Source organism: Acinonyx jubatus, chromosome A2, assembly GCF_027475565.1.
Source record: "Acinonyx jubatus isolate Ajub_Pintada_27869175 chromosome A2, VMU_Ajub_asm_v1.0, whole genome shotgun sequence".
Taxonomy (NCBI): Eukaryota; Metazoa; Chordata; class Mammalia; order Carnivora; family Felidae; genus Acinonyx; species Acinonyx jubatus.
In genome coordinates this window covers 145,637,793-145,654,403 of record NC_069383.1, presented here as the reverse complement: position 1 = coordinate 145,654,403, position 16,611 = coordinate 145,637,793, and the positions used below count along the sequence as shown (strand labels likewise).

Genomic DNA, 16,611 nt, shown 5'->3' with positions numbered 1-16,611 from the left:
GTAGGTCCTCAGAAATATGAGCTGAGGATTCAGCCTATGTTCAAGGAGTTTACACTAGAATACCTTAAGCTAGAAGGTCAGCCCAACCTCCCCCAGGCACTTCCAGGGCTCTGGGGAGGAGACTGCAAGGGGGCGGTTCCTGCTTAGCTCCAAGAGGGTAGGGCCTTAGTTCCGTTTCTTCAGTATCCCCAGCCCCTTGAACTGTCCTGGCAAGGAGTGTTACTTAGTAAATGTTGGGTGGATGAATGACCACTCCTGTGGTTGGGGGTGGGGTGGAGTGTTGGAGGCATGACTGATATTTGCGCTATTCCAGAGTTTGGATCCACTAGCTTCTTCCCTGAGTCCAAGCTGGGCGTCAGTTTCCTCAGTTGTAAAACGGGGGCAGGTAGCCTTGACTTGCTGGGTTCCCAGGTCCATCGGGAAGCTACAATGAGAGGAAGTGGCAGGACGAAGGGTACTACAAATAAATGCCATAGGCTGATACTGCTGTGCTGAACTTCCCAAGCCTCTTCAAACGCTTCACTCTGGTGCGGGCTTCCTTGGACCCAGCCTGGCTCTCTACTGTGGGCCACCAGGCTGACTTACCCCAACACCTGGGGCCGGGTAAGTTTGTGGGAGGCAGGAAAGTGCTCAGTGGGCTCCGCCCCTGACAGCTCCGGGGGCTGGGCGCCGCTCGATGCTAAGACCGGGCGGGGCAGGCCTCCGCCCTCCGGTACCGCGCGCACGCGCCCACGGCCACGGCCACGTCCCGCCGCGAGAGGGGGCGGAGCGAGCGTGCGCGGCGGGCGCGCGCAGGCTCCGCGACCTAGCCTGGAGCCGCCTGCGCGGATCGGCGTCCGCGGCGGGCGGCCGCTGAGGTGAGGGCTGGGCCGGAGGAGAGGCGTCCCCGCCTGGGCGGCCTCACGCGCGCTGAGGGCCTGGAGCCTCCGTCTGTCCGGGCGCGACCTCAGGGGTTCCCGCGTCCCCTTCGTGACCCCCGCAACCCAGGGCGCTCTTTGCATCTCGTCTCGCCCACAGCTGGGTCCAAGGGCCCGGCTAGGTCCAAGGGCCCGAACGCGACCTTGGACCAGCCTACCACCCCGCGTTGCCCCGGCTTCGGCCACGAGGCACGCCCCGAGCCAGAGGAGCTGGAGCCGGGGGTGGAGGGTGGGGGTTGGGGAACTGAGGCAAAAACCGCACTTTAGCTCCGCCCCTATCCCTGGAGGCCGCGCCTCAGCCGTGGCTGCAAACTTTAGATACTCTTTTAAGTTACGGAGGTGTGTGAGACCCCTTGAGGTCATGGCTGAAAAGAAAACAGCTGGGTAAATAAGCGAGGCGCGAGTGAGCAGGGCTGGAAGCGCAGAGTGGGAGTCGGCGCACCTCAGTCCCGCGCAGGCCTGGGTCTTTCGCCGCTCACTGGCACCGAAGTTTAAGGGCCCGGTCCACTGCCGCGGCGCAAGTGAGCAGCCTCAGGAAGCCTCGCCAGCTCGGGTCAGAGACGACCACCCCTGGTCTCTGACCCGAGGAGAAACCGATGTCAGCGACAGGGGCTGTTTCAAAGCCAGTTACAGAGGCTGGAACCCTCCAGGAAGAGGACTCTCCAAGAACAGGGGCATAAGCACAGCCCCAGTGAAGAGTTGACATTATGAGGCCGAGTTTGGCTTCTGATTTCCGTAAGCGGTAGGAGGACGAGGTAGAGGTGCAGCCTTGTGGTGAGGAGGGAGTTCCTGTAGAGGCCCTAGTGGGCTTTCCCCGAAAAGGGAACAGTCAGGGCACGGTGCCCAGCTCAGTGGTGATTTTCTCTCTGCCCCCAGCACTGGAGTACTTGGAGCATTTGGTCCCTGCGGCGCTGGATGCCATGAGTTGCTAAAAGTGAGCCTGGCTTTTCAGGTGAGCTTCCTCGGCCCTTCTCCTGCCCTTTCTCTTGAGTATGGGGAAATACACTTTGCCCTGCCTCCCTCCTGTGCTGACCTAAGCTCTGGGGTGCATTTTCCCTCTCTTCTGAGTACTTTAGGAGGTGAGAAGAAGAGGGAGGTGGGAACTAAGTTCCTTTGAGGTAGACCGGGAATGTGCAGCCTAGAGGGTAGGTCAAAGTGAAGGATGGTCACTCTCAAGGCAACTGAGACCTAGCTGCTGAGTGAGAGCTTCCAGCTGAGAGCCTTGGGTTCAGAGATGTCCCAACATGGATTAAATGCTTGAGCCTTTCTGGAAATCCTGTCACTTGGGAGGAGAAAGTGAAAATGGCAGCCTGGAGTCAGACTGCCTGAGTTCCTAGTGCCTGCATTTTGGTCCAAGTCGTTCTATTTAGTACCTGTGTGACCTTGGGGGAAGTCTCTTAACTTCCTGATCCTTACCTACCTTGTTTTGAGGATTAATAAAGTAGCTGTGTTTCAACATTTGGATAGTGCCTGGCATATAGTAAGTACCATAGATTAGTACTACACTATAGTAAGTGAAAGATTTATCGTCATCATCATCATCACCAAGGAAAATAGGAATGAAACTAACTGGAGGCAAGATGAGTAGGATGGCCAATGCATCCAAAAAAAAGCACAACTGTGGCGCAGGAACAGGGATGGCTAATACCAGTGTGATGCACCTCCATGCTATGACATCAAAGGTTTAGGAGTTTAGTTTGCCTCTTTGTTAAGGCAAACACTATGTGTATGTTGACTCCAAAGACCGTTTTTCAGCAAAAAATTTTGACACCCAGAACCCACAGGGAACAAATTATTCCATAGAGCTAAATTTCCCATAGGGCTGAAGCATTGATTTCCACCTCCCAAATCTTTTAAATTTTTGTTTATTTATATTTTAGAGTGAGAGTGCACGAATGGGGCAGAGGGACAGAGGGAGTGAGAGAGAAAGAGAATCTCAAGCAGCCTCTACACTCAGTGGAGCCTGATGTGGGGTTCGATCCCAAGACCCCGGGATCATGACTCAAGCCAAAATCAAGAGTTAGACACTCAACCTACTTAGTCATCCTGGTGCCCCAAATCTTTAAAATTTTAAATACTTGGAGTGAGAATATTCCTCCAGTGGGCAACATGTTTCCCTTCCTTTTTAAACTGCTGTGATTTTCCACCCCCCTGGGGGATTCAAATCAAGCCCTTTGTATAAGAGGGTTGGGCTTCTGGCCCCCAGCTTCGTAGAGGGCTGGACATAGAGGGCTGGACAGTCTGCCTTGAATGGCTCACACACCAACCTCTATGTTGTGTTCCTGGCCCTGCTTTTGGATAGCTTCTCTGTTTCTTTGTTGTTGTTGTTGTTTTCCTTGAAATGAGTGTCTTTATTACTTGTAGCATACAAAAAGGAGGAATGAGGAAAGGCCAATGGGGAGGAGGGACAATTGTCAGATAAACGACATAAACACAAAAAGGAAAAAAGACACCCTCACCTCACCCCAGGATGCCTTTCCACGAACTACCTAGTAGAGAAGGTGGGGTGGCAAGATCAAAACTACAAAAACTAATTCTAAACACCTGGAGATGCTGATGGGGAGAGGGACAGGGCAGCAAGTGGACCCAGCTGTGGCTCCCTCTAGGTTGGCACCCCTTCCCCATGGGATGAACTGCTTGGGCCAGGGATAAGTAATTGTTCTCCCTGGTGTGTTTCCATTTCTAACAAACTTGTCTTCCTCCTCTTTGTTTCTAATCTGTGGGCTGGAAAAGTGGGATGAATCTTGTTAGTACCATTGGCTCAAGTCTGGGAAGCACAGTGCTGGACTTTGTTCTGGCTGCTTTGGCTGATTTGATCCGATCTTTCCTTGGTTCTGGATGGGTGAGCTTGCTGGATAGCAAGATTCTGAGGGCCCGATGTGCTTCACAAAGGGGAGTTCCCTATGAAAGTCTCTTCCTGTGGTACATTTTCCCCGTGGGGTTTTGTTCCTTATGGTTTCCCTATTTGTTAATAAATGATTGGACCCTGGCGCTTGCCCATCCTCCCTCTGATAGTGGTCCATGAGGCTTGGGGAAGCTGGGCAGGCAGTGTGGCTCTGCTGTGGGAAGGAAGAAGTAGTGTAGGGAAAAGGCAAGCTGGCTTTCTTGCCCATCTTGAGGGAGGCTGGTCAAGGCTGGGAGTATGTCCATAGCTGACTCACTCCTGTTCACCTCTATGACTCAGTTTCCCCAGGTGTGACCAAGGCTGCCAGCTGACAGGCAGAGCTGTTCTGAGAGCCTCAACAATTGTGATTAAGAAATAAAGAGGCTTGCGGCTTCAGTCATCCTTTGTAGCTCTCTTCTAGGTCACTTCTGTGTGTAAACACCCTGGTCCCTCCTCCTCCTGGGTCAGAGCACCCAAGGCAGGGCTGAGGTTGGGCCATAAGTGGCTGGCGGGAAGGTGGGCACACTGGTCAGAGCAGGCTACCAGCCTCCTCTCCCTCCTGTCTCTTTTGCAGCTGTCTTGGGGGCACAGTGTCGGGGGCACAGAGCCATGTCTGACCTGCTTCTCCTAGGCCTGATTGTGGGCCTGACTCTGCTGCTGCTGCTGACACTGCTGGCCTTTGCTGGGTACTCAGGGCTGCTGTCTGGGGTGGTGGTGAGTGCCGGCTCACCCCCCATCCGCAATGTCACTGTGGCGTACAAGTTCCACGTGGGGCCCTACAGCGAGACTGGGAGGCTTTTCACCGAGAGCTGCAGTGTCTCCCCCAAGCTCCGCTCCATCGCCGTCTACTACGACAACCCCCACATGGTAAGGAGCCTCCTGTTCCCTGGCTGCGGTTCTGCCCCATGGATGGACATGGGGCCGGGGGGTTGTAGTTTCTGAGGAAGGGGTGGGAAAATCTGTGATCTGGTCCTGCAGACAACCTCTTCTCTGAGCTTGAAGCTCCTTCCAGATTTAGCTTGGACTCCTGTGCCAGGCATCCATATGCTCCTTTCTATTTGCCCAGGTCTGGTTCTTGGCTCATAGCTACCCATAGCTACCCATGGACTTCTGACTGCAGGGGGCCACAGCATTGTGTGTCTCTAGTTTCTGCCAAGGCTTTCGTCCCCTGCCTCCTCTTGCTGTCCCTCCCTCTTCCATCCCCATTTGAGGCCAGTACTCTAAGGCCAGGCTGTTCAGATTCTGCCTCTCTTTGGGGTCATACCTTGTTGTTTCTGTGCCTTCCCTCTTTTAGCTTTCCTGCTGTGGCTGCAGCTCCTGTGGGCTTGAGAGGGCAGGCCCTGGGCATGGGGCTTAGAATCCTACCTCTTCAGCCATTTTGGTGACTCCTGCCTCAGTCATATAGCATCTCTTTGGATGTCAAGCTGCCTGGTTGCAGGAGGGCCTGGTGGAGAGGAGGGGGCAAGTGGAACCAGGTGAGCTCCCCAGAATGTCTAGGCTGCTGGGCTCACAGACGAGCCCAGCATCACTGGCACCCTGTGGGCGTCTGGCTGTACTTACAGCCTGTGGTGAGTCAGGGCTCACCAATGTGGCCTCCTGCCATGCCATGGGGTGGTACTGCCCACAGCTGCATGGGCTGGCAGCTCTGCCAAGAGTTCTTCAGCCTTCAGCTTGGAGCCTTGGCAAACAGGCCATTGGGAATCCCCAGCTCTGGTTTCCTTGTCTGAAGAGCTCAAGTAGGCAAGGCCTACAGCCTACCCACTGTCTGCTGACCAAGCCTCACTGGAGTACTTAGTCGAAACAAGGGTGTACTGACTATCTGTGCCAGGTTCTGCATGACGTCTGCACTCCGGAGATGAACAGACCTGGCCCTTTCCTCAAAAACTTTCATGTGTTTGGCAAGTCAGCCCCATGCAAATGAATTTCTAATAGCCACTATACTCGATGCCCACAGAGCTTTGAGCTGTGCATTTGGGGAGGGTACTCAAGTCTGCCCAAGAGGCTTAGAGAGGAGGTCGACTTTAGCTGGGACATCTCCCGTGAGTAGAACTTTGCTCTGCCACGAAGGGCCTCCTGACTGAGGGAAGTACAGCAGTAAAGGCTTACAGACATGGGATGACAGGGAAAGTGTGGCCAGTGGACATGTGTGGGTGAAGAAAGTGGTAGAAAGGTTCACTGGGCCAGGCAGTGGGAAGACGAGCAGGTTGGGAGGCAAGGCACAGCACAGTTTGCCCCCTGTGACTTAGGAAGCTAACTGGATGGCAGGTGGAGGAGAGGAGGAGATGAGACAGGGAGGCCATTGAGGAGATTGGGCTGGGCCCAGGTGAGAGGTGACATGGCCTGGTTGAGGGATGAATAGATGATGAGGATTTGAGGTCACATGGTTGGGAGATGGCACTAAGTGGGAGTCTAGAGCACTGGAACCTTAAGTGGCATGGGGCAGGTGCTAGGCTTCAGGAAGCTCCTGGACCAGATGCCCGACCCCCACCCTTGCAGGGCTCCGTTATGTAGGTCCCTGCCCCTCTTATATGCCCTCCCCTGGTCTCTGCCCCTCTTTCCTCACCTGATCCAGTTAGAGACTCTGCAGGCCTCAGTGGTGGGAAGGAGGAGAGTCCTTGCAGTTGCCTCTTTCCTCATCAGCATGTCCTGTTCCTAAAGCAGCATGTTGCCACTTGGGTTGGAAATGCTAATTCCAGGATGGGAAAGAGCCAAAGCAGGAGTATACCTTGAGGTCAGTGCTGGAGGCTGGTCCAGGGAAGAGTGAGATAGAAAAACCCTGGAATGGAGTGCTCTTCCCATGGCCTCCTAGCCCAGTCCTCCATACAATTGTCCTTGAGGTCGGGTGGCCTTGGGTGTCCAGGGTTGGCTGGGTGCAGCCTGACTTGGGTGCCAGTCTTGGGGGACCACAGCCTGAGAGTATAGCCTCAAGGCTGGCAGCCCTGGGTTCTGATTCTGTCTCATCACTGTCATGCTTTGGATCTTGATCGTGTCACATAATCTCTCTGGGCCTCTGTTTCTTCATCTATAGAACTGTGTTAAGATATCTGCTTCATAGGTTGTCTGGCAAGAATCAAATTAAGTGACACAGGTGAGGCATTCATCCTACAACCTGGCCCTCAGTAGCTGTTTAACAACAACAAAAAGGGTGGACAAAATATTCATATTAATTAGGTACACTGAGACATTAGGCTGAGCTCTCATGACCTAGGCCTAGACCTTGGCCTGGCTATGGACATCTGGCTGGCTCAGAGGACAAACATATAGGTCAAAGTGGCCCCTCTGATCCTGTTCCTCTCAGTCCTGGGTCACTCTAGAAGATACTGTGTCCACATTCAGAGCTAGGTTATACCCTGACACCTGGGATGGCTCAGGGATGCTTAGTCTCCACCTACTCTTAGAGTTGGGCAGTATATTTCTGCCTAGAAGAGATTCTCACAAAAGCTTCAGGGAACCATGGACCCTCAGACTTCAAGTGCTCATGACTGTCACAGACTATCTGGTCTCTAAAGACCTAAGGCCACAGGTTCCACAGTGCTTATGTTATAGAGGAAGAGACTGAGGATCATATAGCAAGAGTTGTATTGATCTCACACAGTTCACGCATGCTTTTTTTTTAAGCGGTATTTGAACACTTGATCTATGCCATGCTGCTGGGCACTGGGGCACCTCGGGGACCAAAGGGCCTAGCCCTCAGGACCTCTCAGTGTGGGTATATCAGGGGAGCCTGGGGGAGAAACCCCAACCAGTCCTGGGGAAGACTAAGAACCCAAGCCTTCTCCCTCGGCTGCCTCCCTAAGCAGTGTCCAGCATGGGGCCCTGTGTATTTGTGGTTCACAGAAGGAAGGGACAGGATCTAGGTTGCACTGTTGTGTGGCCCATCCCCACACCCTCTCCCTCTCCTGGCTGAGCACAATGGGGGCCATAACCTGCTTCTGTGTGAATGTAGGGAGGAATGAGGCTATTTCAGGCTCTGTGAGTGGGACAGGGAGGGACCAGGTGAGAGGTGGCCACCTGCTGTCATTGCTGCCCTCCCCCATAATGTGTGGACTGACAGCTCTCTAGCCACTCCCCTTCTAGGCCTCAGCTCCTGGCCTCAGCTGGGCAGGGGGACGCTGGTTTCTGAGAAAGGCCTGGTGGGGCCTCACTTGGCTGTGGGCCCAGGAGTGACACCGGAAAGGGCACCACTGAGGCGGGGTCATGGTAATTGCTGTGGACTTTTTTGTGTCAAATGCTGTTTGAGCATATATATCTCATCAGCTTTGTGTCCTGGATTTGTCAGCATATATATGTCAGTCAACTCCAGATCCTGGAGTTCTGTATGGGAGGAAGTTGCAGGGTCTGGGGAAGTGTTGGGCAAGATAAAGGATTCCATTCTCTATCCCTGAGGGCCTTTGGAGAGGTAGGACAAGGAATGAGGGAGCATGTGACAGGAAGTGGACAGACCCTGGCGGTGACTCATAGGTGTTCCTTCCCTCTCCAGGGCCCAACATTCTTGGAGTGCAGCCATTTCTTCTTCTAAGGACCAAGGGAGGGGGTGCGTTCCAGAGTCAGTCACCAATCTGTGCCTGCTCCCTTCCCTCAGTGCACAAGCATGTGAACACACACGTACACACACACACAGATCCAATTCTGCCCTTGTAAAGCTGGAGAAGGGTCAGAACTGTTCTGCTCTCAGCCCTGCTTCTGAGGTGCAGTGTGGGGATCTGGACAATGACTTTAGCCTCCCCTCCTTGGCCTGGTCCCTCTGGGAGCCTTGGGTGTTGGTGGGAGGGAAGGAGCTGGGAAGAAGACCCCTGGTGGCTCTCTTGATCCTGGCCAGCTCTGGCCTGTGGATAGGCTGTACTGGCTCAGCTGCTCTCACCATGCCCATGGATCTGTCCTGTGTGCCAGCCTGGCCCTCCACCTGTTGCCCCACCCTCTGCTGCTACCGCCTCCACTGCTGTTTGGGCCTTAAGCAACCTGTCTGCCTGCCCTTGTGGGGAGCCTGACTGAGGCAAATGGGGCGTGGTAGCCAGTTCAGTTTACCTGGCTGAGGCCTAGGAGAGGGTGCTTGCCCTAGGCATGGGGCAGATATGGGAACTGGTGGTGCTTGGGTTCTGCCTTTAGTAAACTAGACTGTATTGAAGCTCCTTTTTTCTCTTGAGTCCACTGAAAGCCAGCTTGGGACCACCACGTCTGCAGGGGCTAAGGCTGGTAAGAGTATGGATTTAGGCCTGTGCTGCACTTCCCCTTCCCCTTTAGTGTGTTTGGGGATAGGGCGTCCTGCACTCCCAGGAGACATTGAGACCACATGGACCCTGGGAAGGAATGAGGGAGTGGGATTTCCCAGGGTTGACCCTTGACAAAGGGCAGTGGGAATGTGGGCTAGCTGGTGTTTCCCAAAGCCCAGACCATTCCCTACCTCAGTTACCTGCGATGATTTTCTGCTTAGATGGAGTCCAGGCTTTTGCTCTATAAGCAGTTTAACTGTGTGGGGCAGCCCTGGAAAGGCACACCCCCTCTTCTCAGCAGAGCTGTCTTTGGTAGGGAGGAGGACTGAGGTGTGGGAAGAGAGGGCTTTGGACTCTTTCTGAGTTTGAATCAAGGCCCCACTGCTTCCTGGAGTGTGATTCTGAGTGAGTCACTTGCCCTTTCCAAGAATCTCTACCTCAGAGGTTTTATTTCTCTAGGGACTAAGTAATAAGGGTAAGGCCCAATACCTGGTCCCCAGTAGATGCTTAGCACTCTTGCCTACCCCCACCCCCATGCCTCGTGCCACTAGGACTTTGTACTTTTGGGAACCCTGCTTGCCTGCCTCTGGCCTAGCCTCCTGCAGGTCGCCTAGGCCATGTGACGAGGTACAGCATAGAGAGAGTCCATTGTGCAGGCCATTCCTAGCCAGGGCCTATATCTTGGGCTTCCAGGTGCTGTGGGTTGTGTGGCACAGCTCTGGGGCCAGTCTGCCTGGGTTCAAATCCGGACTCCACAACACTACCTTGTTGTGTGGCCCTTGCTAAATAGCTTTGCTGTCTGGGTCTTAGAAACAGAATTGATAAAAGTACCTATTGCACAATGCTGTTTGGATTGAATGAGCTGATGTACAGAAGGCAGCAACCGGGGCAGACGGAAAGCACCTTGTCAGGTACCAGCTGTTGTTACGATATGCTTGGGATTGAAAGTAGGAAGGCCCTGAAAGACTTCTAGGTGAGAGTTCCCATAAAGCCCCTGGACCCCCCCCTTTGGAGGTTGGCATCCTGCTGACTCCCCTCCCCTCCAGCCTGAAATATGGGTCCTACCCTCTGACCCTGATGTCTGTGTCACTCCCTTCATGACTAGTCCTAGCCCAGCTTTTGCCTTTGGGTGCCACCTGCTTGGGGAAGTTGGTATGTTGACCTGCAGCACCTCGGAGGTTAAATGAATCCACTGTTCACCCTCCAGCAATGAACAGCTGTGGCTGCTCTGTTCCCCTGGGCGGGGGGGGGGGGGGGGGGGTACCAGTGCAAGTGAAGGGCATTGTTGCTGTTTCTCCCCTTATTATGGGCAGCTCTGGGCTGGATATGCTGACCAGGGAGGAGTCAAGGCAGCCCTCCAGGCCTGAGATTGGCAAGCATTGCATCTCTCCTTGTCAGATGTTGCAGGTTATGGACCTAGGGCTGGCCATTTCTACTGACCAGCCATTGACCCCAAAATGGGCCAGCTGACACCATTTTCCTTTCCTGGATCCTGGAAGATAATCAGTCTTGTCCTGTTTCCAGTGAAGTCTTGGCCAGACAGGAACCTTCTTTTCTTCTTCTTTTTTTAAATGTTTATTTATTTGTTTTGAGAGAGAGTGGTCATGTGTGTGGGAGGGAGGGGCAGAAAGAGAGAGAGAGAGAGAGAGGGAGAGAGAGAATCCCAAGCAGGCTGTGTACTATCAGTGCAGAGCCCAACATGGGTCTCAGTCTCACAAACTTTGCGATCATGACCTGAGCCAAAATCAAGAGTCAGATGCTTAACTGACTGAGCCATCCAGGTACCCTGAGACCCTCTTTTCACTATGGCTTCACCAATAGGGTCAACCTGTTACTGCAAGACCTCTCTGGAAAGGGTAGTGGGGCCAATTTGTGTCCAGAAGCTTTAGATTCCAAGCAGACCACCCTCTTCTCCCATGCCAGGACTCAAGAGGCCTCATAGCTCTTGTTCTAGGCATAAGTACCCTGAGAAATGACTGCTACAGGGAGGAAAGGGAGCAAGCAGATGGAACTAAGAGGCCCAGGCTGACCTCCTAGGGCCGGGCCCAAATAGAGACATCGTATTGAACCAAGGTGGGTGGAGTTTCTAGCTATCAGGACATTCCTTTATCTTCTAGGCTCCTGACAACCTCAGTGGGCCATTCTCTTGGAGGTGGGCATGGGCTCTCCAGGGAGCCCAGGGAAGCCTTCCCCTGCTCCTAAGCCAGCTTTGCCATTCCCCAGCTAGTCTTAGGGCCTGTTCCCTCTTCTTGCTGGTGCCTGGTTCAGCTGCCTCCCGCCTCCAGCTTGGTACAGAGCTGCTTAGTCGTTGGTGGACTTGCTGAGTAACCACTTAGTTTGCCCCTTAGCCACTGGCCAGGGTAGAACAGGGTAGAGGTGGTGGGTGGGGGAACAGGAAATGTCCTCACTTGTGGAAATGAGGGGTTGCTCAGACAGAAAGGAAGAACCTGTGGCTAACACACCTTCAAGATCTCAGAAGTCCTGCCTCCTTATTAGCTGCTTCCTTTTCCTTTGATGAGCATTCCTCTTTTCAAGTTGGAGGAAGAAAAGTTTTGCTCACGTGCAGGGCCCCTGTGTGTACATGTGCGTGCATGCGTGTGCTGTTGCTGAGCACAGCCCAAGAACTTAATGTGTGGACAGGATCCTGGGCCATTTTGTCTAGAAGCCTAGAGTGGTGGGGAGAGATGGAGAGGCTGTCAGTTACCATGCAGCACAAGGTCTGCTTCTTTGGGTGAACGTTTGGGATCATAGAGGAAGAGCTGCTCGGCAGAGAGCATCAGAAGGCTTTGAGTAGGAGGGTTGAGCTGAGTCTTGAAGAATGGGCAGGAGTTGCCCAGGCAGAAGGAACTCTGGAGTAGGGTGAAGAAGGACACTCTAGGCAGAGGAAGTAGCTTATGCAAAGGCAGGAAGCATGGGAGGACGTGGCATGTCTGGGAAGCTGCAAATAGTTCTGTGTGGGCGTGTGCGGGGTTGTGGTGGGAGAGGAGGTTGGCAAGGTGGGCTGGGCCAGAACCTAGATTTGTCCCTCCCTCTGCCACTCAGATGCTCATGGGCACCTGCCCACCTGGGTTCTGGCCCCTGCTGGGGTCTTGGGGATGCAAAAGAGTGTTAGGTGAGTGTGTGGACAAATCTAGGCAGTATTGTGTGGACGACGTAAGGCGATGTCTCATGCTGGGCTCGGGAATTTCATCCTAGAGCTGAATTGGGAGCCATTGAAAAGTTCTAAGCAGGGTGGTCATGGGTGTTGTGGTGCTTTTTGTGGACTGAGGACGATGTTGAGCTGGGAGCTCCATGAGGGCTGCTGAAGTGATCCCAGGAAAGATCCTGGGACCCAGTCCCAGGTGGGCCAGAGGTGATCAGGTGACCTTCCATCCATTTCTCCATCTAACCTATATTGAATATTTCTTTTGTGTATCCTAAATTGCTGGGGTCTGGATCATGGTGATTGGTATTACAGCAGGCACTGTCCCTTGGTCTGTCAGCAGGAGGCCTTGCTGGTATGTCCAGTCTCAAGCCTTTGGTGTGAATGGAGCAGTTGCACCATCTTTAGACAAAAGGTGGTACTGCACTTGCCTGGGTTGGGTGGGAGGAGTGGCCAGCTGGCTAAGTGACTGCTTCCAGGTAGAGTTGATGGAGGCAAGAGTTTACAGCAAAATGTGTGTGTGGGGGGGGGGGGGGGGGGTGTGCCACAGAGCTACCCTGAAAGACTCCCCAGGAGGGTGCTTGAACCTGAAGATGGGCAAGGAGGAGCTACATGTTAAGAAGTTTGGTGAATGGGCATTCTCCAGGCCAAGGGTCACTTGTTTTTCCTGTGTCATAGCTATTAATATAACCAACAACATTTACAGAGCACTTGTTAAGTTCTGTACCAGGATGAGCCCTCATATAAAGCATCTCATTTAATATGTCAATTCTGAAAGGAACTGGAACTCAAGAAACCAAGGGACTTATCCAGAGTCACACAAGTCAAGATTCACACCCAGTCCTGCCTCCCTCTAGAAGTCGTGGTCCTGACCGCTGGACCATATTGCCTGCCAGTAAATCCCTGAGCTAGGCTTGATGACGTACATTCAAGGGTGCAGCATGGGTGCCCTAGCTGCAGAGAGCTGTGAGACTGCATAGAAGTGAGAGCCTGGAGTTGGTGCATGAGTCCCAGGCAAAGTGAGACTAGAAGGACAGAGCTAGGTTGATCAAAGAGAGGCAGAGCAGGGCTGAGAAAACCCTAGGACACTGTTGACAGGGCTTGGAAAGGGAGGGCAGAGGCAAGAACAGGTCAAAATGACTTCATGGTGCTGGGAAGGTAGGCTGGGAAGAGGAGCACCTGAGGTAGAGGGAGTTTGAATTTATGGGTCATTCACTGGGCCCCAGGTAGTGGGAGAAAGGGACCCTCGGGTCAAGGGAAATCTAGGATTGACAGCACAAGGTCTGTAATGAGTGTCTTAGATTCCAGACCAGATACCCCTGGGGGCATCAGGGTCTGGTATAGACTCAGGTGGCAGGAAATGAGACAAATTGGGACCCCTTGACGCCAGAAGGAAAGGTGAGTGCTGGGCCTTACAGGCCTGGGATCAGGCCTAGGAAGTGTGTAGACTCACATGGAGCCCCACCTGCCTTGGGTTTATGTGAGCCAGGAGAGGGAGGGCAGCTAGGGAGGGGAGCAGAGTACAGCGATGTGCAGGTACTGGGGGCCCAGGGAGATTTGGAGGGGAAGGAGCATTCTCCAGCTGAGCCAGGAAAGGACTTGGCAAGTGTGGTCTGGGATGGGGGCATGGGTTGGAAAGGAGGTCCGGAGGCTCTGGTGATGGTGGCTGGCCCTGCCTGAGGAACCCGGGAAGAGGATCTCACAGTTCCATCAGCAACCCAGAGTCCAGTGTGGTCCCACTTTCTGATCAGTGCTTCCTGCAGCCTCTCCACAGCCAGCACAGGGTCTGGCATGCTTGTTGGAAGCATAAATGAAGGGATGGATGAGTCCTGCAGCAAGATGCTATAGGCTGGGGCCATGGATAGGTTGTAGCAGGAAAATACTTCTCTCCGTCCTGGTATCTGGGGCTGTGGCCTATTGGAACTGGTGGTTCTGCCAGGCCTGAGCTGTCACAGAACCCAAGTGGCAAGAGTTCCAAGAGCCTCCTTCCTTCGCCCAACACTAACACCCCTGCTCCCAACACTAACACTTCCTGCTCTTCCTCCCCAGGTACCCCCTGAGAAGTGCCGCTGTGCAGTGGGCAGCATTCTGAGTGAAGGTGAGGAGTCACCCTCCTCTGAGCTCATCCAGCTCTACCAGAAATTTGGCTTCAAGGTGTTCTCCTTCCCGGCACCCAGCCATGTGGTGACGGCCACCTTCCCCTATACCTCCACCCTGTCCATCTGGCTGGCTACCCGCCGTGTCCATCCTGCCCTGGATGCCTACATCAAGGTGAGAGACAGGCCTGGGGTATGCGTGTGCTGGGGGACAGCCAGTCCTTTGGGTGAAAGCCAGGGAGGACTGCCCAGGCTGGGAGGAAAAGCTGGTTTGGGGAGGGCAGCACCATGGGACCCCCATGGAGCAGGTGCCTGTGGAGCTAGGAATTTGGACAGAGGCTACTGGCATCTGTCCCAAATGCCCAAGACCTTGTGGGTGCCAGAGCATCTACTGGGAGCACAGGGAGCTTGTTCAGAAACTTAGCCCGATCAGTTTGGCTTTGGCTTGGACCAGAGACATTTTTAGTTCTCAGGCCCCACTCCAGGCTCAAATGGATGGCCAGGTCTACCCTGATCCTTTCCTGATGGAGGCCCACAGAACAAGAGCCCTGAGGCTTCGGTGGCTGGCAGGCCCCAGGTGTTACTGTGTTGCCCCTGACCCGGCCCACGCATGGGCTTATGCACCTGCTGCCTGAGTGCAGAGCTGGGGCAGTGGTGAACACTGTCTCCTTCAGTTCCTGACCTAGTCTTTAGCAACGCTGGCAGGCTGGCCTACCTGAAGGAAGGAAGAGAGCCAGATACTAGGAGAATCTGATGAGGGGTCTCTGTGTCCACAGAGATTTTTTGAAACTTTCACTGTTACACATCCCTCCTCCTCTGAAACATTTTGTAAACTTGGGTATTAGGGAAATGGCCCAGTTGGGCTTGAAAGCAATTGCTTATTCATCCATTCAGCTTGAATTTACTGAATGTCTATGTGCCACGTACTGTGCTGGACACAATGTGAGATGCTGGACACAGTGGTAGATAGGTATTGACAGCAAGTGGTAGAGACAGGTAATAAATATCAGACAAGGGGTGTCCAGCTGGCTCAGTTGGTGGAACATGCGACTCTTGATCTGTTTGAGATGTCAGTTTGAGCCCCACGATGGGTGTAGAGATTACGTAAAAATAAAATATTTTTTAAAAAGATAAATGTCAAACAAAAATGGGATATGTGCTAGAAAAGAATGGTGAGAAAAAGCAGGGGTCCAGCTTGGATAGAGTGGTTAGGGACAGCTTCTTGGAGGAGGTTACCTCCCGGGTAGAATCCTGAAAGAGCGCTTGGAGAAGGGGTGAAGAAGATTCCAGGCAGAGCAGAGTGGGAGCATGGGTTTGATCTAAAGGTGGTGGGAAATCACTGCAGTGTTGCATCCAGGAAAATAATACATCATCTCTAACCACGTGTATACAGAATAAGCCCTCTCATCCTGGGCAGTGGGTACTGGGTCCCAGATCATATTGGCCAGTGGAGGTACTTAAGAAGCTGTCAGGATATCTAGTGTGAATGGTGGTGGCTTGGACTTGGGCAGTGGCTGTAGAGATACAGAAAAGGTGGAGATTTACAGTCTATTTTGGAGGTAGAACTGATGGACTTGTGCATGGATTGGATGTGGAGAGGCTGGGGAAGGAGGAGTCACAGCAGGCTCCAGTCCCCTTCAGCCTGGGCAGGTGGACAGGTGTGTAGTGGTGCTTTTAACTGAGATGTGGAGAGCTGAGGAGGACCTGGTTTGGGGGGTGGGGGGTGCAACCAGCTCTGTGGGCTGTATAGTGGGGGAGCTGCCTGGGAGACATCTTGATAGAGGCGTGGAATCCCCAGTGCCATGTGCAGTTTGGACTTCAGAGAGGATTGGGGTGGTAGATATGTTTAGGGACCTGAGCCAGTGGATAGTATACACCCTGGGGACAGTTCCTGGCAGCAAGGGCTGTGCACGGAGCGCAGCCAATGTGGCTAGGGTCAAGGAACAGGAGAAGAAAGTCAGCAGGAATTTGAATTTGGTGGATTTGAAGGAATTTGATGGCTTTGTTCTCTAGAGCAGCCTGGAGGAAGGGACAGAACCTTGGTGATGGGTAATGGGAGCTCAGACAGTGTTGGTTAGGGAGGTGTAGAGTCTGGTGTCAGGGCTGGGGAATGAATGAATGAATGGGTCACCAGCTGTGGCCTTGGTGGTCAGGACAGGAAGAGAAGAAACAGGAGGGCTGTTGCTGTGGCGGGGCAGGAGCGTGAGGAGGACAGAGGTGGATTTCCTTTGTGAGCTGGCAGTGGCAGCTAGTAGGGTGCTGGAGGGGTTGTGCTTGCCTGGTGGTAAGTTGGACTAGAGGCTAAGGGGCAAGGTGAGGCAAGAGGTGGGGTCGCTGGCTGGTGGTAAGGGCAGGAGGGCAG

At 53.6% G+C, this 16,611-nt stretch overlaps 1 protein-coding gene across 3 annotated transcripts in view; it reads left to right on the top strand.

Annotated features, from left to right (window-relative positions):
• Positions 1-792: 792 nt before the first annotated feature.
• The window catches only part of TEX264 (testis expressed 264, ER-phagy receptor), a 30,981-nt gene continuing 15,162 nt past the window's right edge, over positions 793-16,611 (top strand). The window contains exons 1-4 of one of the 3 annotated variants that reach the window (XM_027038852.2): positions 793-857; positions 1,794-1,869; positions 4,376-4,668; positions 14,203-14,424. In XM_027038852.2, coding sequence (XP_026894653.1) covers positions 4,411-4,668; positions 14,203-14,424 — 480 coding nt within the window. In that variant the 5' untranslated portion in view covers positions 793-857; positions 1,794-1,869; positions 4,376-4,410. Of the gene's footprint in view, positions 858-1,173; positions 1,870-2,797; positions 2,937-4,375; positions 4,669-14,202; positions 14,425-16,611 lie in introns of those variants that run through there. The other 2 variants (XM_053219299.1, XM_053219298.1) reach the window with 2 other exon arrangements.